Genomic DNA, 23934 nt, shown 5'->3' on the forward strand with positions numbered 1-23934 from the left:
AAGACCTTTGCGCAGTCCATAGGCGTCATTTCTGAGCTTGTTTCTTCCCAGGTGGCAGCTACAGACCCTGACCTACCCTCTGACGTGGACCAAAACATACGCTACTACCTGGCCCCGAATGAGCTCACTAACTTCACCATTGGAGAGACCTCGGGGGAGCTGGCCATTGTGGGGGTGAGTTCATGTCATTTGTTTATTATTTATTAGCCTTTAAATGATAAAAAGTTATGATGATGATGATGATGACGAACGGTATACATATTTCTTCCAATGAGGCTCTAAGATGATGATGATGATGATGATGGTGATGGTCTCTTCGTCCTGTACAGTGCCTGGACCGTGAGGCAGCCAACAGGGGCATAATGACCCTGTACCCTCTTGCCAATGACGAAGGGGGTGCTGGTATCGATGCAGACCCCACCACCGTGCAGGTCAATATCCTCGACATCAACGACAATCATCCATACATCCAGACGCCGGTAAGTGGTCAACTCTCTGTGTCTCTTATCTCTCCCTATTAGTCTTACAAACGTCAGTCTCTCGATCTCAGCAATAAAGTCCTCCTCCGATTCTATCTCTTTGCTATCGATCTCTCCTCATCAATCTCATATCATTTTCTCCCATATCCCTGTTTCTCATCAGTCTTATAATCATGTCTCATACAACGTTAGTGTCAATTTAAATAGATAATAACGACAAACACCCTTACATCCCAACTCCGGTACGTTATTTCAGTATCTCTGTCTCTCGTCAGTTTTATCTCTCATCAGTCTGTCCTAGTTAATCTTTCTATCTCCTATTGGCCTATCCATTTCTCATTAACATATCTTCTTCAGTTTCCTTATTGCTAATCTCTATATCTCATCAGTCTATCCTGGATATTTTTTGTCTCCAAATTATCTATCCATCTCACATTAACCTATCTGTCTCTCATTTATATCCTTCTTGCTAATCTTTTTCAATCAACACTGTCATTCATCCATTCCAGTCCATTAACTGGGCCATCCATCCATCCATCCATCAGAAACTCCTCCAACCAGTCCATCAACTAATCTGTCAACCAGTGTATCGTGCAACCAGGCAACCAGTCATGATAATCACTCCACCAACCATTCAGTCAACCAGTCCATCGATCTCAGTCACACATCACCCTTCACCCAGTCAGTCCTTCAGTTCACCAGCAGATTCACTCGCCTATCAATCTCGCCACCCATCCATCAACCCCCCCACAAGGATGACGTTATCTCTCTTTTATTCGTGCTCTCTCCAGACGATTTTTTTTGCATTATTGTAGACTTAACGGACAGGTGGGGTTCGATAAAGCCTTACATTTACCCCTTCAGTATTTAGGGTGATTTCATTAAGTTGAAGAAAATCGTCTGGTAGATGCAAAACTGATATATGCAAAGGACGTCCTCGGGGTGAAGGGGTTCACTATCAATTACCCATCTGTTTAGTCTATCAGTCAGGCTATGAACCAGTCTCCCACTCATACAAAAACCAATCTATCAACGAATCTCTCATATCATTCACCAGCCAATCTATTTACCAGTCTCTCATGCAACCATCATCCAGTCTATCCACCACTCTTATTGAACCACACTCTAATCAATCAACCTTTCTCATGAACCCATCGACCAATCTATCAACCCGTCTCTCATTCAACCACCATCATCCACCCTATCAGCCACCCTCATCCAGCCACCTATTAGTCACTCCATCAACTAAGCAATCAAGCAATCCTTCCTCCATCCACCCCCACAGGAACACAGCTACACGATGTTCATGGAGAATACCGACCCATCCACCGTGCAGGCCGTGACCATCCTGCTAAGTGACTGGGATACGGCTGAGCATGGCTGTCCTTGCACCCTAGCCTTCCAACCTGACACCGACCCCGAAATCACAGAAAAATTTAGCGTTACGGAGGGTGGAGGGTGAGTACTTGGAGAAATGGGGAGATGTAATGTTGGGGAAATGTTTATGGCTTTGGAAAGTGTGAGTATGAATGTATATGTCAGGGGAATGTGTATGAGGCTGGGAAGCGTGTATGAATGTGTGTGTTGGGGAAATGGAGCTACAAAAGGACGAAAATCTGTGTCAAGGTAAAAAGAGCATAGTCTGTTTCCCCTATTCCCATGTCTCACAGTAATCCCGTGTGCTGGAGAGGGATACACACGATGGCACTGCTGTAAGTTGGGATTTATTCTGCTTGGTTATGGAAACGTACCCAGCTCCCTTCTCAGCCCTCAAAAGGAGGATGGTGGACTGTAGGAGAAGGACAGCTTCATCCTGCACTCCAGCGGGTTCACGTTCAGATGAGCCTGGGGCCACAACAACAACAACAATAACTACTTCTACTACTATTACTACTGCTTCTGCTACTGCTACTAATACAAATACTAATAATAATAATAATACTCCCTCCCATCACCCCCTCTCTCAGTGATTCCCGGTACGAGATTAGACCACTGGTAATGCTGGACAGGGAGGCACAGAAATTCTACACGATTCCCTTCATCACGAGGGATAAGGAAGACGTGAATGGAGTCCGCTATCTTACGGTCGAAATTGGCGATGTTAATGACTCGCCCATGAGTGACGGGTCGAGCGCCATCCAGGTGTACAATTACCAGGTGAGAGAGAGAGAGAGAGAGAGAGAATTACATTACATTACATTGCATTGTGTGATTGAGGAATAAGAGAGTACGTTTTTGTTGATGTTAGAGAGGGAGAGATTGTGAGGCTGTCTGTATACATATTCACAACGTGCGTGTACGGAAACTGTGTGTGCGTGTGTGTGTGTGTGTGTGTGTGTGTGTGTGTGTGTGTGTGTGTGTGTGTGTGTGTTTGTGTGTGTGTGTGTGTGTGTGTTTGTGTGTGTGTGTGTGTGTTTCATTTGTTTGTCCTCTTTCTTCGCTTACAGTATTATATTCTCTGTCTTTCCATCTATCTGTCTACTTACCTACCTACCTGTCTACCTATCTGTTTATCTATCTCACCCTCCCCCTTCCCCCTCTCTCCACCACAGGGCCAGTTCCCGGAGATGGTGATCGGCAGCGTCTACGTCACTGATGCCGACGACTACGATATAGAGTACAAGACCTTCCAACTCCTCCCCTCCGACGATCACCAAGTTGACACGTACTTCAGCGTGGATGCCAACAATGGAAATATTACCATGAAGAAGGGCACTCCAGAGGGCAGTTACACCCTCAAAGTTAAGGTATGATTCTACTTACACCCTCAAAGTTAAGGTGTGATTCCTCTTACACCCTCAAAGTTAAGGTGTGTCTCCACTTACACCCTCAAAGTTAAGGCATGGTTTCCCCTTACATCCTCTAAGTTACGGTATTACTCTACTTAAACCCTCAAAGTTAATGTGTGACTCCACTTACACCCTCAAAGTTAAGGTATGACTCCACTTACTCCCTCAAAGTTAAGGTGTGATTCCCCTTACACCCTCAGAGTTAAGGTATGACTTCATTTACACCCTCAAAGTTAAGGTGTGATTCACCTTACATCCTCAAAGGTAAGGTGTGATTCCCAATGCACCCTCAAAGTTAAGGTGTGACTCCACTTACACCCTTAAATTTAAGGTACTGCTGAACGGATTTACACCCTCAGCGTTAATGTATGCCTCTCTCTCTCTCTCTCTCTCTCTCTCTCTCTCTCTCTCTCTCTCTCTCTCTCTCTCTCTCTCTCTCTCTCTCTCTCTCTCTCAGAATTAATCTTCCCTCCCCTTGCCTTTTATCCTCCTCCCCTACGCTCCTTCAGTATCCATTATTGTCTAACTTGAGGAGTGCTTTATGATTTTTTTGCTCCTGCGTTTCCCCTCTTCCTTACATTTCACTTATTGATGCTCGCAGTATGGAGATATTCCCGCCATTCTGTGCTATTCCTATCGGTTCCCTTTATCTGATGTTTCTCTTATTAGTTGACGTCTCTCCTCTCTCTCCTGTTTAGGTCCTCTCTCTTAGGTTACGTCAAATTTATGTTTCTCGTATGTTAATTCCTTCACTAGTTTTACGTCTGTTTAGTGTTTCTTTTATTTGGTAAAGCGTGTTTAATGTTTTTCACATAATTTTACGTCTGTTTGATGTGTCTCGTATTAGGTTACGTCTGTTTATGTTTCTATCTCTCCCTTTTTAATTCCTTTATTACTGTTACGTCTATCTGGTATTTTTCCTGTAATGTCTGTTCGTCTTTTTTCTCATGAAGTTACGTCAATTTGGTCTTTCTCACATTTTAATCCCTTCTTTCAGGGTACGTATGTTCATTGTGTCTCTTATTTTCATTACCTTCTGTATGGTTACGAGGTTGTTGATTTTTTATTTTTAATTAACCAAACTTCTTCGTCTCTTAAATTCTCCCTCAGGGTATAGATAAAAGTAACTTAACTTATTTATCCCTTAACTTCTTCAGGTTGTGGATAAATTCTTGGGAGTATCCTAACCTATCTGTCCCTTAATTTCTCTTCACGTTATGGATAAATTCAAAAAGTTATCCTACCCTATTCATCCCTTAACTTCTCCCCCAGGTATTGGATTAATTCTAGAAAGTAGCCTAGCCTATACGTCGCTTAAAGATTCCTTCAGGTTATGGATAAATGCTAGAAGTTAACCCAGCCTATCCGTTTCTTAAATATTCCTTCAGGTTGTGGATAAATACCGAAACGAGACGGCCACAGGGACGGTCGAGGTGCTGGTGGTGGACCTGACTGAGGAGGCAGTCATGCAGTCGGGGTCCTTCAGGGTGGAGGGGTACTCGGCACAGCAGGTCCTTCAGCAGCAGGGGGTGAGTAAGAGGGGTGGTTTGAGGGAAGGGAAAAGCGAGTATGAATGGGGAGGGAAGAGCATCAGGAGGAAGACCTGATATGTAAATGTGGAAGGATGAACACGAGATAGATCTATAAAGAGGGTGAATGAAGTCTTACAAAAAAATGAAGAAAAAGGAAAAGTTGAAGAAGAAGGAGGAGAAGAAGAAGAGGAGGAAGAAGACAAGAGGGGGAGGGACTGAAGATACATACCGCCAAAGATCGTGTAAGTTAGCATGCAGAACAGCAATCAGGTGAACAAGCCTTACACATACTGTACAAGCATAGAGCCTTTCAAAACAATACGAACGAACAAAAGAACGTAGAGACTGTCAAGGAATCGAAGTACTCTCTGTTATGGGTGTAGAGTTGAATGCTATGATGTAGTTACTGAAAAATGATTGAGGTGGGCTTTGTCTGAATGTAGAAAAAATTGCTGTGATCTAGTGACTGACATGGGATCGAACTGACACAGGGTGCAAAGGAAGGTTTGGGCTTAGGGGTGAATGTTGTGGTGCTGAGTTTGGCAGGGGATCAAGTTCTCACCAGCATGGATGTAGAAGAAAATGCTGTGATGTAGTGACTGACAAGTTATTAATAATAATAATAACAAAATAATAATAATAAAGTTCTGAGGCCGGGTGATTGACGGTCGAGTTGGCTGGATAAAAGAATGCATGGAGAAACTGACAAGAATTTAACTATCAGAAATGGCTGCCAAATGTAAGAGCAATGCGTCTTTAAAGAAAAGTATTTGAAGCATGTGTAGATGATCATGCTTGCCAAATGGTGTCAGGATTCCAAAAACTAAATTATATGCGAAGGATTAAGTACCCATTTCCACTGGACATGCTGTTGAAAGTTCTCCCACTTTTGTATTATCTCTCTCCTTGATTATGAACCTGACCCCATCCTTAGGCGAGAAAAAAGATTAGGATGATGATGAATAATAGTGAACACCTATACCCTCTTTGTTTATCTCTTCATTTATTTATCAGTTTATTTATTTATTTATTTATTAGAACGAAGTCTCGGGCACCAGTCTGTACGAGCGCCTGAAAGTGGAGATAGGCAAGATCCACGGCATCAAGGCTCAGAACGTGGACATCTTCACCCTGACGGACGCCAAGGGGGGCAACGCGGTAGACATTCGCTACAACTGCCACAGCTCGCCTTACTACACGGCTCCTCGCTTGGACGGTCTCATGCTTACTAACAGGAACAAGGTTAGGTTGGGTTGGATTAGGTTTGGTCAAGTTAGGTTTGGTTTGGTTTGGTTAGGTTGGAAAGTAATGACTGAGACTGCACTTCTTATACAATCATTTGAATATACTGTATGGATAAGTTTTTTATTTTGATTGTACATCTTTACGCAGAAATATTTTACATGTGGTGGACTTAGTGCCTTCAGTGTTATTTGAATTTTGACGTAAGAGTTAGAGAGTTTTCATTGGTTGCAGCTGATGGAAACCCTAGGCGTGAACATCTCCATTGTAACTCTGAACGAATGCCTATACGAGTCCCTGACCGACTGTGGCACCAGCAGCTGCCAGCAGTTCCTGAGGCCTAACCTGACCTCCCCCCTGGTGGTGGCGAGTGATACCACCACCATGGTCGGGGTGGATATCACGCCGGAGTACAACTGCGTCTGTGGGGCTCTTGAACCCCTCCCCTCCGCCTGCTACCCTGGCTTCTGTTATAATGGTGGTAATTGTGTTCAGCAAAATAGTACCCTGGTGTGTCAGTGTCCGGATTCAAAAGACTATGGACCGCGCTGTGAACTAAAAAGTGCCAGGTTTGAGCGTGGCTATGCATGGTACCAGGCACCCAAAGTCTGCAACAACTCGACACTTTTTATATCCTTCGAGCCGAGTGATGGAGATGGAATCCTGCTCTACTCCGGACCAACAGTGGTGAAGCCATGGAATGACTACCCTGGGGACTTCATCTATGTGATCCTGAGCGACTGGCTGCTGCAGGTGTTCATTGATATGGGTACAGGAACACTCAATATGGACATGCAGCTAGAGAGGAACAATAGACGCACATTCGATTGCACCATCACCTGGAACGAGCAGGCGGTGACGCTGGAGGTGGCCAAGTGCCTGGACAGTCAGAGTGCTGAGACGCCTCCGGAGTGTCGCCAGTCTGTGAAACCTCCAGGAGCAACACCAAGCCATCTCCTGAACTTAGCCGCACCTCTTCAGCTTGGCGGTGTAGCAGCCATGCCTAGTATCAGCGAACTAGCTAACTCATACCAGTGGACCATAACGCCTCCCTTCAGAACTCCCTTCTACGGGTGCATTCAGGAGCTACGACACAATGACTATCTCTACGACCTCAACTCCACCGACTACGACAAGAAGACCTACAAGCCGTGCGATGCTCCCAGCCCAGCACAGGTCATCATGGGTCAGCAGTCCATTGTCATCATTGTGGTCAGCCTCCTTTGTCTCCTGTGTAAGTAACTAAAATCTATCCCACACATTATATGATGATGATGAATATAGTTATTTTTTTATTTCACTTCGTTTATTTCACTTACTTTTTTTCCCTCTTCTCCAGTATTGGTGCTCTTAATCCTCTGTCTGGCGAGACGTAACCAGAAGGCCGTGTCCTACCCTGACCTGGACGGCATCGTGAAGGAGACCATCGGGGGCAGCGACTTGGAGGGCTTCGGGGAGAAGGACATGACCCAGTATGACCTCAAGCTGCTCAGAGTCGGACCAAACGGCTACCTGTTTAGTGGTGAGTAGAATGACACGAATGGAGATTGTGCTGGCTTCTACATTTTTATTTTTATCTTTATGTATTATAACTGTAATCTATATAGTTAGTATTTATTTGTTTATTTATTTATCTACTTATATATTTATTTATTTGTATGCTGCTGAGGGTAGGTCCAAATGATTCCCTGTTCAATGGGGAAATACTACGTCAGAGCAAAGGTTTTGTTAATGTGCGTATCAGATTTTTTTTTTTTTTCAGTATAGTCTTATAAGTATGGTTAAGAACATTTCTATATTGAATTCTAATCTGCCGAAGGTGACTCCAGACGGTTACCTACTATATTCGCTGGTGAGTACGATGTTACATATGTATTTCTTCCTCGATTGAATTTATGCATGTTCTAGAATATGTCTAGTCTTTTAACCTCTAAACCATGATGACGGATTTTAGTTTTTTTCTTGCTGGCACCAGACGATTTTATTCAGGAGAACGCCCTAGAAAGAAGTACGTAATGAATGCCATACTTGACTCTTCAAGCCAGAGTAACTCACCAGAATGAAATCGTGCGCCGCTAGCTGGAATAAAACAGAAAAGAGTTATGTGTATGATATCTTTTTTGTGGTGCATTTGAAGTGTAGTTTCCTGTTTGTTTATATATATTTCTTTACTTTCAGTGTAGTGTGTTAAGTTTGTTAATTTGCATTCTTGTAAGTGTATCAGAAGTTGCACATACTGTATAAATAATGGTGCATCCCACAACCAAGAGGTAAGTGGTGATGGGAGGCTGGTTGTTGAGGTGTCGTGTTCCGTTGGTCAGGAGAGGTGAGGTTTATGAGGTGAGGTTTGTTAGCAGCTGTGAGACGGACGACTGTAGATTGTGTTATGCCTGAAGAACGCCACGGCCAGGATGTAAAGGGTGGTATGTCCAATTAGGTGGCTTGAGTTTTGAGGACTTTTGTTTTCTGGTATGACTAGCTACATGGTTTTATTAAAGAAAAGATCCCATAAACGTGAAGGAAAACGTTGCAGTAGTTTATTTTTATCATCATATTGTACCGATATAAGTAAAAATTAGCCATAGGTCATTAGAATTAGTTCAGCATTAGTGAGTAAATCAATAAGATACTTTTTTTTCATTTTTAAGTCCTATTTTTCATTGTACCTGAAGATCTATTTTACTATGGTAATATAGAGCCATTCTTTTTTAATTCAGAGTTCAGTATCTATAACAGCTTAATCAACTGGGTAGGTGGAACCTATCAGTAAAGAAAACCTAAGACTGTTAATCGTTAGCAAACCATTTATATTAAAAAGAAACATAAATAAGAGTAACCTTTGGAATCCATCATTCGAAGTGACTGGAGATGAAAGAGGGTGGGAGAGACAGTATACATTATTTGGAAATATACATATACAGTGTCCGAAGAAGGTGGTAGCAGTTGAAAAACATTATATCATGCTTCTCGTACAAAAATGATGGAATGAATCAAATACTTTTTTGCACCCCACCGATGCATGACATACGAGTGAACGTAGGCCGTGATTGACAGCTACTGCCCAGGGTGGCAGGCACATCATGATGTCAGTGAATTTCATGTCTGTATAACTGGAAGTCCAAGAGATTGGGTGGAGCCACAGGTGGGAACAGTGTATCTTGAGTTCTTAATCAGTTATAAAAACTGCGAAAGCCATTCAGGTGCGCAGACAATAGAAATTTGACCTGTATGCCACGTTTTGACTGTGTTACCACCAACCGGATCTCTACAGAGTTTGTACTCAAATACATTCATGCAGTAATATCTGACTCACACTCGGCAAAGCTACAGCACATGCTGTGCCTTTATGTATGACTCATTTCTTCTTTTGGCATATCCGTCGCCAGTGAGTGCAATGACGTTGTGAATATTATGGCGCAAATTGTTCTTCCCTGCCGTAGCTGTCCGATATACCCCTCTGCTCACTCGCATTTGTGCATCACTGGGTGCCCAGAAGCACACCATTCAAGAATAACTTTAAGTTTTTAAGTGTTTCGTAACAGTTACACTTCATCTTAGTATCTAATTTACTTACGTTTTGCACGGGTTGATTTAATAGAGCCTCTCGAAAAATATTTAATTTCTTTGGCACAACGAACGGTATATGCCTGGGGAATTTGAGACTGGTGTTGTGCTTTATCAGGTCAGCTTTATTTTCATGTGTGACTCAGATAGTGAAACTGGAAATATTATGTGAATGCTGACTACCATTGACTGGTATTGTATTTTACTTGCTAAGCTCTGTTTCGATATTTGACATATGATTTTGAAATAAAATGTGCAAGTGACAACCTCTGACTGACGCCATGACACCCTCTTCTGTCGACCACAAAGAACTGGTAGGACGGCAATTCTTTTCCCTGGCTGTCAGGAGGCAAGAGGAGAGACTCTCACGCCACGCCACAGGTACCCCGGCCTCGCACTCACACACGCATTCACGCGACCTATTTCCATACACTTAGTCTATCACGCATGCAGTCATTTGTAGGCCTACTCGTTTTGTATGCCACAATATGCACCGCGTCATTGAACTTACCCCACCTCTCACTCTCACTCACTCACTCACTCATTACACCAAGCATAAACCCACTCGTACTCATTCGTACCCTCACCTGTAACAATGGTAGCTCAGACTCACTCATTCAGACACAGGAGCACACCACACTTAGCATGTCCTCTCACTGTCTGGGCCTGAATTCATTAGTACTCACAGTTCATATTTAATTCATGCTTTCAATTTCCATTTTATTTCTCCTTTCCCTCATTCGTTCTGTCACTCACTCGGTCGCTTACTTGTGTTTTTAAGTCTCAAAGATTGTCATTTTATGCAGCTGACTGTGAAAAAAAATGGACTACGAAGCCCATTCCCAAGGCTACGAGACACAAACAGAAAACTGGTCCTCAGCAGCCCTCACTCGTCACCTGGCATTTGGACATTAATACCCACCATCTGTGTTGTGTTACTCTCGGATTATACTATTTAGACCTGGTGTTTATACTGTATTAGTGGGGGTACCTTTACTGTGTGTCGCTTGGGAGGATAATTTTATGAAAGAACAGTGAACGTAGTGATGATCAGAACCCCGTACCGTAGCAGAAGTAGAACCCGCAACCAGAAAAGTTAAAAGCACACTGCCCTGTCCACTCCACCACCACCATCTCTACTCGGATTTTTTGCGTCATGTAACTCAGTTTCGCACAAATTACACTCATTGTCTCTCAACGGCAACACTACACGAACAGGCGCTCTCGCCCCCAAACACACACTCTCATTCTGCCTCGGACCACCACCACCACCACCACCACCACCACCTGCTCATTTGGATTTTCACATAGTGTAACCCAATTTCTCACAGTTTACGCTCATATAGTCTCGCATGCTCAGAACTTTTCAAAAACAGCTATTCTCAAACACACACACACACACACACACACACACACACACACACACACACACACACACACACACACACACACACACACACACACACACACACACACACACACACACACACACACACACACACACACACACCCACACACACACACACACACACACACACACACACACACACACACACACACACACACACACACACACACACACACACACACACACACACACACACACACACACACACACACACACACACACACACACACACACACACACACACACACACACACACACACACACACACACACACACACACACACACACACACACACACACACACACACACACACACACACACACACACACACACACACACACACACACACACACACACACACACACACACACACACACACACACACACACACACACACACACACACACACACACACACACACACACACACACACACACACACACACACACACACACACACACACACACACACACACACACACACACACACACACACACACACACACACACACACACACACACACACACACACACACACACACACACACACACACACACACACACACACACACACACACACACACACACACACACACACACACACACACACACACACGCTCGTCCTTATCCACGCACTCGTCCTCAAATACACACAGACTCGTCCTCAAACACACACACCCTCATTGTGCCTGGGTGTGTCAGTAAAGCACTAAGTAGTTTCAGTATTTTCAGTCCCACAGTGACACCAGACTGACGTAAAACCTGAACTCATTTCCCTTCAAACCAATTCATTTTAGCAGTAATTTATTTTTCCATTCGTTTGGCCCCACTTTTTCGCAGCCAGCCTACTCACTCACACACACACACACACACACACACACACACACACACACACACACACACACACACAACACCGCTCGCTGGTGCAGTGGTAACGTTCCCGCTTGCCAACTGGTGGACGGGAGTTCGCGCCTCGCTCAGGTTGCGAAAAGTTTCACTGACGAAGTGGGTGGTTACTGTCCCCCTTGAGCAAGGGGACGGGTGTGTGCGTGTGTGAAGGTCACAGCCTTGCCCTTAGATCGGACTATATGAGCTCTCAGCTCCCTTCCGGGAGGGTAAAAGCTGACGATCACGACCATCAAGTGATCCTAACCGACCCGGTGAATTACACACACACACAGTCTCTCTCTCTCTCTCTCTTTCTCTCTCGCTCTCGCTCTCTTTTAGGAATACAAGCTTCTAGTCGGTGGTGTACTGATTAACACATTCGGCTCGCAGCTGGGAAAAGCAGAGGTTGATTTTCGGGCTGGTTAGGATGGTAGACTGGGTTTTGTGTTCCTCTTAGGGATCTGGATGTAAGACAACTTATTGTGGGCCGCGTTCTAGGAGAAAATTGGGACTTAGAAGAAACTGATTATCTGCCTTTAAAACCCCTTTCAGTTATTAAAATCTAATCCCTCTTCTCCCCTTTGTCTGTGCATATCTTACAAATTGGTTGGTTGTTGATTGTGGAAGTAGAGCAACGTGTAGTATGTATATATATGTACGTGGGTGGTTGATTGGTTGATTGATAATTGTGAAAGTATAAGTGCCGTGGATTTTCTATACATATTTTATTGTTCAATTTGTTGATGGTTGATTGTGAATATAGAATGCGTGGAATTATATATATCTTTCTGACTGATTTATTGGTCGATGATTGTGGAGGTAAAGCAATGTCGAGTATCTATGTATACCTCACTGTTTATATATAACTCACTGTTTAAGTGGTTGAGATAATTTAATAAGTAGAGTGACGTGGAAGATCGACCTGTATCTTCCTGAACGCTAATTTGAACCTGAGGGGACGTAGAATTTAGGAAACTAATGTAGTGGTGTTAATGGAAGCCGACGGCCTTCTACAGGAAACTTTTCTCCACGCTTCCCCAGGGTATCGTGGCTCCCCCTCACTCCATCCTCACTACTTCCTGGTCCCATATTCACTAAGTTCCTCGAGCTTAAGTTGCATATAAGCTGTATATTTATACTGCTTTCACTGATACTGCTTCAGAATGTTACACCGCCAGACTAGTGAGAATATTGACACTAAAAAAAAAATACAATAGGACCGAGCTAAAAATAGTCTGATAATAATTTACTTGTAAGGAGAATTGTGAATGGTGAAAGTTACATGAGAGGCTTTATAACTGCTTCTCCTGGCGCGTAGAAGTGTGCTCAAACTTTTCAGGACTACGTATATTTAAAGCCTATTAGAACCACATCCCTGTAATTTTTAGCCTTTTATTTACGCTGTATATATATATATATATATATATATATATATATATTCGTGGTATCTGCAGACGATAATATTCAGCTAAGAGATTTAGCATTAAAAAAAAAAATTTTCAGGATGTTATTTGAATAAAATAGTCAGTAGCAGCAAGGAAATGAAAGGAGGAGAGAGAGAGAGAGAGAGAGAGAGAGAGAGAGAGAGAGAGAGAGAAAGGAAGGAAGGAAGAAACTGACGGACAGATTAATAAATGAATAAATAAATAAATAAAATATCGTCGTAGGATTGCAAAAATAAAAACCATGGTGATGTGATTTCCACTGAGCCTTTGCCTGTTTGATATATTTGCCAATAAATTCCCAGCCCGTTTGATGAGTGGCCCAGTAATTTGTTAGTCCGTTTGATGCGTGTCGGAATTTTGTGTTTGTGTGCTTTTTTGTATGCGAGGAAGGAACCAAAGGCTACACGTCAGCAAGATTGTTCCCTTCAGTTATGCGAGGAAGGAACCAAAGGCTACAAGTCCGCAAGATTGTTCCCTTCAGGAGAGAGGGAGAGAGAGAGAGAGAGAGACCCAAGATCCGTTCATTTCGAGATGCCTGGACACATTGTGTTTAAAAGACTGGAGGTCATAGGCAGATGGAAATGCAGACAGAGGACGACAGTTCTAGAGTTGCGTGTTTCAGAAATTATTCCTTATACGTATGCCAGATTTAGAGATGAAGGGCTGCTATCATTGAAATTTTTCTTTTTTTATATATATTTTTTTATCTATAGCCAGACGCCCCCGTGTTGGAGGGGGTCGCCACAGACAAATGACTTCCTTGTCGTCCCGTACAATTTTCCTTCACAAGATTGACTTATCTCTCTCAGGCAACAGATTTCACCAGACTATTTCCAGCTTAACCTGGGCCAGACTTTTGCCCTTTTACAGCTTATTTCATGTAGGTCAGTGGCAGAATAAGATAATGCCACTGTTCTTCATCCATTGCACAGCAATTCTTTGTGTCTAGCATCATATTCTGGTGTTATTATGGTGTTACAACTCAAGATGACAGTTTCAGACCAAGTTGGAGTAAAAATTGTATAGAAAGGATTTTTTCTGTAAAGCTAACGTGTATTTTAGATAAGGAGTAGGGGTCTCAGGCTTAGACGGTCGTAATATTAAAAGGAAAATCGCACAGGGGCAAAGAGGAAGACAGACAGTTTCAGACTTCATTGATATTCGTGACTGTATGGAAGCAATAGTAGTAGTAGTAGTAGTAGTTGTTGTTGTTGCTGCTGTTGTTTTTGCTGTTGTTGTTGTCGTAACTCAAGGTTCGTCTGAAATGTGAGGCCAGTGAATATGCTTAATAGTTTGTAGTAAAGGCTGGGGATCATAGGTAGGATGTAAACTATCCGTGTGGCATTACTGTGGGAGGTCGTAAACAAGAGGAATGTTATGTATGTGGAGCTAGTGTGGAGGTATTCGTAGGCAAAGAGAAATGTATCTGTTTGGTGTTGGTTTGTAGCGTCTGTGTGGTGTTGGTTTGAAGGAGGATGAATCTTGCGTTTTAGAGGATGGAGGTCGTAGACATAAAGAAAGGGTTTTTGTGTGTATGCTGGTGCTTAATGTAGAAGAAAATCCCCCATTTGGCAGCAGTGTAATGTTGATGTATAGTAAAAAGTGGATGGAGGTCATAGGCAAGAATAAAACGCTATGTGTGTGTGTGGATATTGATGGGTAGTATAGATGAGAGTCCTTGATGGCAGCTTGGTAATACTGCAATGCTGGTAATTTGGAGGCATAATTAAGATTCGCTGGAGGTCGTAAGCAGTTAGAAGGGATATCTGTGTTTGGGTTTTGGTGGATAGTATAGATGAGTCTTCCTGATGACAAATTGGTAATAATCTTATGCAGGTAATCTGGGGCATAATTAAGCCTGGATGGGGGTCGTAGACAAGGTGAAAAGTATCTGAAAGAGTATATGCAAGTGGGTGTCGATGGGCTGTAAAGGTGAAATGGCAGCTTGGAGTTATGGCAACTTGGTGAGATGGCAACTTGTAATGCTGTCAATATTGGGCTGGAGGTCGTAGGCAAAGAGAAAATGGATATCTGTATGGGTGCCGAAGGGTAGTTTAGATGACAGACCCCGTAGAGGCAGGGTGGTAATGGTGTGGCGTGTTTCTCGTCTCCAGATACAATGGATGGGGGACATTCCTATACTAACCCCGTAATGCATGACGCCTTCCAGGGAGACTCGACTCCCTCCACTCTTCGTAAGTAGAGCCTTGCATCGAGAGAAGAAAACGTGACTCAGATCTCAAACTTTATGCTAAGTAAGCTTATGTGATCACTAAAATCATCATCATCATCATCGTCGTCGTTATCATCATCATCATGGCCGTGGCAGTTGCGTCGCTCGTTTCATTTCGATTAATAAAGAACTCATCATTATCATCATCATCATCATCATCATCACACTGATGGTGATAGTGTGTTGATGATAACGTTGATGATAGGCCTAGTATTTCCTGGGAAAATTACGACTATGTCACTAGTTTATGGTAATGAAAAATAATGAGTGTTTCCAGTGACAAGATGGTGATTAACTGAGCCTGAGGTGTGGGATTTTGGTCAAGTTTTCTTAATTTTTTTCGATGCAGGTATTGTTCCATCAAGAGTGTGGCTATCGTTACAATCTTTCGCTTTATTGTTCGTTCAACTTTGCTTTCGTGTGGCTATTTCTGCGATCATGTGGGTATCGTTGCAATCTTTTTTCTTTCGTGGGGATATCGTTACAGACCTTTGCCTAATCGTTCGTTTGACATTTATTCGTGTTTCTGATTTTGTGTGGCTAACTTTACAATCCTTAGCTTCATCGTTCGTTCAGTCTTTGCTTTTGTGTGACTGTGTTCGTCCAATTTTGCTTTCGTGTGGCTGTGGCTGCGTTCGTGTGTCTGTGGTTATAATCCTACGCCCAATCGTTCGTTCGTTTATTCATGCTATTTACAGAGGACTTTATTCAGCTTAGGATATATGAATAGAAAACAGATATATAGATACTGTAGATATAACTGGACTGGCCGGACATAGCTTACATTTGCTTCTGATGCTGGTAAATGGTCCCCTAAACCTGAAGAAAATCGTCTGCAAACAGCATGAATAATAAATAGATAAATAAGTTATCGGACCAGAGAGACTAAAGGAGACCTGTCGTAGTAAAGGAGCTAATCTGATAGGCGTGTCTGCTTTTACCGGGATTAAAGGGGAAAAAAAAAATTGTTTCGATGTGAGTTCCACCATTCTGCCTATTTCATTTTTCTGCCTGTCCTTCTGTCTGTCTGGCTGGCTGGCTGTCTCTCTCTATCTCTTTCTATCTTTATCTGTTTGCATCCCTGTCTATCTTAGCTTTGACGTGTGTTGTGCAGGGTACTTTACTGGAGCTTGGATTTGCTTTACCGTTCATTCCTTTACCTTTATTTTATTTGGCTGCTATATTGCTTATCTGTTAGTTATTATTTTTACTTTCGCTTTCTTTTGCACCAACAAGGCTCTTTTTATAGTATTTAAATGCATGGTTATTTTATAGTGTGAATTCTGTTTTGGAACAATTTAGATGTGATGCTATCTTATTATTATTGTTATTATTATTATTATTATTGTTATTATTATTATTATTATTATTATTATTATTATTATTATTATTATTATTCTCACATCCTTCAAATAATTGTTTTCTGCAGGGGAAAGGGCATAGGGTAATAGAGGAGTAAATCATAGGAGGCTAAGAGTGTCAATATTGATACCTTTAATTCCTCTCATGGTCGGGACAGCCCTGGTATTCTATTCCACCTAACGCCAGACGATTTTAATCAGCTGAGAGTGAGTCATAGGAGCCTGAGAGTGTTAATTAGTGCTTGGGGAACGAAGGTATTAGTTCCGTGAGTTTAACAGTCTCCTTTTTCTCCTCTTCTTTTTTTTTTCTCTTCTTTTTTCTCTTTTTTCTTTTTCTCTCCTTTTTTTACGACTCACTGTCATGTTTCTTCTTTGCTCTCTTTTTTTTTATTTCTTCTGTAACTCGACACTTGTCTCTTGCTTTGTACGCGTTATCACATTTCTCTCACAAATATTATCTTGTCTCTCTTGTCTTCTCTATTATTTCTTCGCGCGTCTCCTTCCTCTCTCTCTCTCTCTCTCTCTCTCTCTCTCTCACACACACACACACACACACACACACACACACACACCTCCTCACAGCTCAGATCCATTCTACTTTATCGCGTTCTATTTTCAGACACAAAATTGACTCCAACTTTCAATTTCTACTCTTGTCGGGCGACCTTCGGAAATGTAGCTGATATCTCGGGCCATCCCTGTAGAGAGTAGACGAGGAGTAGAGGCGTAGATTGAGGGTAGATTTTGTTCTTTTTTCCATATATTTTGTGAATTTCTCTCTCTCTCTCTCTCTCTCTCTCTCTCTCTCTCTCTCTCTCTCTCTCTTTCTCCTATTAAGATCCTTCTCGCTTCTCCTCCCTTCTATTCTCTTTCTCATTTCTCCCATTACCGTTTCTCCTTATCCTCCCTCTTCCAATCCTTCTCCTAATCCCCCTCCCCAATCCCCCTTCCTTTCCCTCCATCAAGAGCTGAATAAAATCGCCTCTAGGTAGCAAGAATAAAGTAAGCAAACACGCCAGACTAGTAAAGGTGACAGGAGAAAGGAATGAATGACAGTATAGTTTTTATCACCGTATGCTTGGACATAACACACAGCACACGAGTCACGCTATCACCATTACTACATATTGATTCTCTCTCTCTCTCTCTCTCTCTCTCTCTCTCATTCTTTATCCCATTTTACTCACTTTTTCTCTGTTTTTACCCCTTGGCTGTCTTTTTATGAGTCTTGTCTGTGTGTCTGTGTCTCTCTGCTAACTGGATTACACTATTACTGAGAATCGTATTAACTTGTTTCTAAGATTCTACCAGACGACTAGAAGACTATTTTTTATCTTTGTTTCTGACTCGGACAATAGACTTGATATTTCATTCCCTGAAGCCCAGCAGCCCTCCTACATGCCACACAACTTCACATGTCACCACTTATGCCATTCCCTTCATGTCTTCCTGTTTTCTATTTTTTTTTTCCTCTTCACCTCTCCTCATTCCCAGTTTTTCCCTTCACTCGTCCTCCTCCATCCCTCTTTCCATTTCTATCGCTTATTCTTATTCCCCATTTTTTTTTCTCTTCAAATGCTACTCTCATGCCTCTCCCCTCACTCATGGTGCTCTTACCTCTCTCCATTTCCCATTTCCCCCCTTTACTCTTCCCCTTCCATTCCTCACCTCTCACCACCTTCCTCTTCCATCACACCTCTTATCATTACACCCCATACTTCATCCTCCCTCACTCTCTCTTAACTCATAATTCCTTCGCAGTAAAATCTTCTTGCCTTGTATTTAACCGCCTCAGTTTTCCTACTTTACATGCAACTCCCGTTTTTTCACCCCTGTGTTTTGGTCGTAACTCTTTCTCTTCTTCCTTCCGCTTTCTCAGTTTTTCTTTTCGCTTTCTTCCCTATCTTTCTTTTCTATCTTCCTTCTCTGTCTCTGTTTTCCCTGTCTTCTCTGTCTCTCTTTTCTCTCTCTCTCTTCTCTTTCTTTCTTCCTCCTATCATTTTCATGCTCATTGTTACTTCGTTTCTTCGTCACTTCTCACTTTCGTCACGCATCACCTTTCACCCATTCCTTTCTCACTCCCTTTCTCACTCATTTTCTCTCCTTGCCTTTTTCTCTCTTCCTCTCTTGTCAGCTTCTTCACCTCTTGTTTTTTTTACATCTTTCTCTCTGACTTTCACTCCTCTCCATCTTTCTCTCATAACCATTTCCTATTCTTTCCTAAACAAAAATATCTTCACCTCTTCAATCCTCTTCACTCTTAATCTAGCTCCATCACACATGTTCATCTCTTATGCTTCTCCCTCCTCACCCCTCATTCATTTCCTTCCCCCACCCCTTTCTTTCCTCTGCCTTTCTCCTTTCCTTTCCCCCTCTCCTTCCCTCACTTTTTCCTTCTCTTACCTCTCTCCTTGCCTCTCGCCTCCCTTAATTCACACTTCCATATTCCTCGCAACGACCCAGCTTGTCTCCATTTGTTCCCACCCTACTTCACCTAACCTACCCTAGCCTAACCTAACCTAACCTAACCTAACCTATCTATCTATCTATTGCCAGACGCCTTAATCCCTTATATGGGGTGGCAACAAACAAATCGCCTCCACGTCACCCTGTCCCCCGCCAATTCACTGCCCTGCTCCCAATTCACACCCCCCTCTCTCATATACCTCTCCACTCCATCCCTCCATCTCATCGTTAGCCTTCCCCTCCCTCTCTCCCCCTCCACCTCACTCACATACACTCTCCTCGTCAGTCTCTCACTCTCCATCCTCTCCACATGACCAAACCAATGTGTTTCTCCAAATGCTTCCTATCACATCCACATCCACACCACAACGCCCCTTCACATCCTCATTTGTCAGTCTGTCTCTCCATATGACTCCACAGGCTCCTCTCAGACAACTCACTTCCACTGCTATCACCTAACCTAACATGACATAACGTAGACATCCATCTTTGTCCTGGTTTGTATCTCCCATTCCTCCTAACCTGACTTAACCTATCATATAAACAGACCTAACCTGGCCTTGGCATACGTTACATTTCCTTCTCTTATCATAACTAATCTTACCCTACCTTTCACAACCCAATCCAACCCAACCCAACCCAACCCAAACCAAATTAGCTCAAACCACCCCAGCCCAACCCAACCCGGCTCAGCCTAACCTAGCCTAATGTAGGCTAACTTAACCACCCATTTTCGTCCCCATTCGCCCCCAGGAGTGGACGATGGGCCGAGAGTGGGTGTAGAGGAGGACGAGAGGCAAAAGAGGAAGGCACCACTGGCTCCTATGAGTGAAGACCTGAGTATAGGCGACTTCATCAACGACAATATCAAGAAGGTGAGTCAGGGAGTGAGTATGGTGAGTCAGGGAATGAGTATGGTGAGTCAGGGAGTGAGTATGGTGAGTCAGGGAGTGAGTATGGTGAGTCGGGGAGTGAGTATGGTGGGTCAGGGAGCGAGTATGGTGGGTCAGGGAGCGAGTATGGTGAGTCAGGGAGCGAGTATGGTGAGTCAGGGAGTGAGTATTAAGGGAAAGTGAGTGAGTGTAGTGAGTCAGTGAATATGGTGAAGCAGGGAGTATAGTGAGTCAGTGAGAGATTGAGTTGGGGAGTGAGGAGGGGGAATGGAACCAGAAGAAATAGTAAATAAATAAACGGATACTGAGTAATGATGAAGTGAGTGAGTGAGTGAATGAGAGTGGAAGCGAGTGAATAAGGATGGGGCGAAAGATACAGTGAGTAAGGACGAGGTGAGTGAGTGAGTGAGTGAGTGAGTAAGAGAGAGTGAATGAATGGATTAAATGCAAGAGAGGTGTGAGAGTGAGTGAGCCAGAATTTTTGAGCGAGGTAAGGAAGGGCTAAGTAAGCAAAGAGAATTCATGAGAGAGAGAGGGTGAGAGAGAGAGAGAGAGAGAGAGAGAGAGGAGGGGAGACGTATGCATGAGCGAGTAACTGAATTATTGAACAAATGAAAGAATGAGTAAATGAAATGAATGAGTCTGTGAATGAATGAGTACGTATGTGAATGAATGATTGAGCAAAGAAGTGAATGAGATCGGAAGTCAATGAAGGAGTGAGTGTAAAAATTGGTGAATGTGTAAGTGACCGAGTAAGGAAGTGAAAAAAATGAGTAAGTGAGTGAGCGAGTGAGTGAGTGAATGAGTGAGTGAGCGAGTAAGTGAAGTCAAAATACTCACCTACACTCGCTTTATTTCCCAGGTTGACAAGGACCCAACTGACTTCGATGATGTCCGTCACTACTGCTATGAGGGCGATGAGATGTCAGTTGCTTCACTGTCCTCCATCGACTCAGGTAAGGAGGAGGAGGAGGAGAGGGAGACCGAGAAAGAGGGAGTGACAAGGTGGGAGAGTGTATGCAAGAGGGATGTGTCGTGGGACGGAGGGAAAATGAAAATGGAGAGGGTGTATATGAAGGAAGTTTGTGAGAAGGAAAGGAGGAGGAGGAGAAGAGGGAGAAGGAGGAGGAGAAGGGGGAGAAGAAGGAGGCCGCGAATGAGGGGCAAGGTAAGGAAGTTCGCAGTGGAGGTGTGTGGTGTGTTGCTGTGAGAAGGATACTGAAGTGAGGTTATATGAAGGAAGGTGGTGTGGAAGGATATTATTAGGATGGAAGGAAAAGGAGAAGACTGAAAATGAAAGGACAAGGTAGGGAAGCGTGTATGGGAGATGTTTTGTAGGATGGAAAGGGGAGGATATTGAAAATGAAGTGAGTATTACAGTATATGAGGGAGGGTGATGTGGCAGGAAGTTAGTGGGACGGAAGGTGACGTGGGAGATTGAGAATGGGAGGCAAGGTTGGGGATGATATGAAGAAGGGTGGTGTGTAGTGGGAGGGAATTGAATCTTTGTTGAACTAGCAGTAACATCTTCCATTGGTGGGAGTATAGACGTATTTTGTACTAACTTAAAGAGGTAGTAGGAGTAAGAGTAGAATTATTATTTAACTGAAAGAGGTTGTAGGAGTAAGAGTAGAATAATTATTACTTCTCTGGGAAAGTAAAAGTGTCATTGGCAGAAGTAAAACAGTTATTATTAATCAAGCTGTGGATCTTTAGTTATAAGATTGTAGCAGTAAGTCCAATTTCAACATCTCCAGGAGTAGAAAAAAACAATCATTAGCTGTAGTAAAGTCTAGTGTGTTATAAAAGTAATGAGTCCAGTGCTAATATCTCCAGTAAAAGAAAGAGAATACTCAGATACTCGGAAATCACAAAAATATTAACAGTAGTTTTAGTGGTTATGAGGGAGACAAAGGCCTCATTAAAGATATTATTTAGAAAGGTCAGTAGTAGTTACAGTAGAGTAGTTGTGCTGTAGTTAAAGAGACGGTACGGTAGGCAAAGATCATACTTTTCGGAATCTTAGTAGAGGTAATTACTGTAATTGTAGTGAAGGTAAGGTACAGGGAGATTAAAACTACTCCAGTTAGTCCTGAGATTTCTGAAGTGTAATTTCCCTCAACCTTACCTCAAGGCAGGGAAAGTAAGGTAAGGTAGGATAAGGCGAGGTAAGATAAGGTCAGGTCAAGAATGGTAAGGTAAGATCAGGTAAGGGAAGAGAAGGGAAGGGAAGGTAAGGTAAGGTCAAGAAAGATAAGGTAAGGAATAGTAAGGCAAAGCAAAGAAGTGTAAGGCAAGGTAAGATCAGGTATTATAAGGACACCAGTGAGTGACCTCTCTTGACCTGGTGACCCCCTCAGACGGCTCCACAGACAGCGACGCCACCTTCGACTACAAGAACGACTGGGGACCGCGTTTCGAGAAGCTCAACGAGATCTACAAGCGCGGATCGGACGAGGAGACGGAGAGCGAGTACGAGTTCCCCAACATCCCAAAACAGAGGAAACGGGCCTCCTTACCGCCTCCAGTCAGGGAACCACGATCGCCCACCTCCACCACCACCTCTTCACAGTCTCCTCAGGTCGGTTTCCTCTTCTTCCAATGTTGTTATTCGTGTTCTAGGATAAGACTGTCTCCTGGAAAATAAACCTGAATCACCATCACCTACCTAGCGAGTCATTCTGTAGAAGGTTGGGATTCAGAAAAAAAAAATGAAATATAATTACCCACATTCAGTCATTTCAGGTATGTTTATTATTTTCCAGTATTAAGGGTCGTATGCTAGGGGAAGGTTGTGACTTGGAAAAAAATGAACCACCATCTTCACCACCCCTGCACACTTAGCCTCAGATCAGTTTCTTCTTTATCCAGTGTTGTGGGCCCAGAATTGAGAAAATAACTGAGCTATTATCTCCCACTTCAACCACCCCTGCGCAGTCACCCCTGATCTATCCCCAGCCCCCTTATTCGTCCTCAACTATCACTATAATTGGGGACCTGGGTTTAACATCGACTACTCCAGGTCGTATTATAAGGAAAGATTTGCACCTAGAAAAACTGGCCCTTATACAGTCGGCAGGTGTTAATCCCAAGCCGTTTTCTTCTTCTTCTTTCCCAGGTGGAACTCGGTCCAGGTCCCGGTCCAGAGTTGCCCCAGCTGGACCCCTCCTTACTTGGGGAACAGAAGGGGCCCTCAGCAACCACCTTCAAACCCGTGTCTGAGTACAGCGAGGTGGAGGAAGGCGAGGAGTCTTGGTGCTAACGTGAGCCTCAGCAGTAGGAACGAGGGGAAGGACACGGAAAAAAAAGAAAAAAAAAAAAAACAGCAGCCAGAGGGTGGAAAATTATTCATGACACGAAAATATGTTATTGGGAGAGCACGAAAAATAACTGGGAGAATTTACTTTTTTCAGCAATGAGACGACACGAAAAAACCATCAGCTAGAGGGAGGAAAATTATTCATGACACGAAATTATGTAGTTGAGAAAATAGCGGAAAAAAAAAAAAACTTGTGGGAGGATCATTTTCCTGCAAAGAAAAAAAAAAAAGGAGTATAATTATTCATGGCACGAAAATTTTCAGTTGAGACTAAAGAAATTTGAGATGACTTTCAGCAACAAGACCACATGAAAA

At 43.1% G+C, this 23934-nt stretch overlaps 1 protein-coding gene across 1 annotated transcript in view; it reads left to right on the forward strand.

Moving 5' to 3' along the window:
* Positions 1-23562, forward strand: part of LOC145413271 (DE-cadherin-like) — a 121925-nt gene extending 98363 nt beyond the window's left edge. Inside the window, exons 23-36 of the mRNA XM_080283000.1 lie at positions 52-174; positions 330-479; positions 1765-1937; positions 2447-2636; positions 3032-3226; positions 4657-4797; positions 5839-6042; positions 6277-7276; positions 7382-7564; positions 15462-15542; positions 20161-20282; positions 21163-21256; positions 22661-22881; positions 23419-23562. Coding sequence (XP_080139126.1) covers positions 52-174; positions 330-479; positions 1765-1937; positions 2447-2636; positions 3032-3226; positions 4657-4797; positions 5839-6042; positions 6277-7276; positions 7382-7564; positions 15462-15542; positions 20161-20282; positions 21163-21256; positions 22661-22881; positions 23419-23562 — 3021 coding nt within the window. The remainder of the gene's footprint in view (positions 1-51; positions 175-329; positions 480-1764; positions 1938-2446; positions 2637-3031; positions 3227-4656; positions 4798-5838; positions 6043-6276; positions 7277-7381; positions 7565-15461; positions 15543-20160; positions 20283-21162; positions 21257-22660; positions 22882-23418) is intronic.
* Positions 23563-23934: the final 372 nt, after the last annotated feature.

Source organism: Coenobita brevimanus, chromosome 95 (genome assembly GCF_032717465.1).
Source record: "Coenobita brevimanus isolate Jiangsu-jjx chromosome 95, ASM3271746v2, whole genome shotgun sequence".
Classification (NCBI taxonomy): Eukaryota; Metazoa; Arthropoda; class Malacostraca; order Decapoda; family Coenobitidae; genus Coenobita; species Coenobita brevimanus.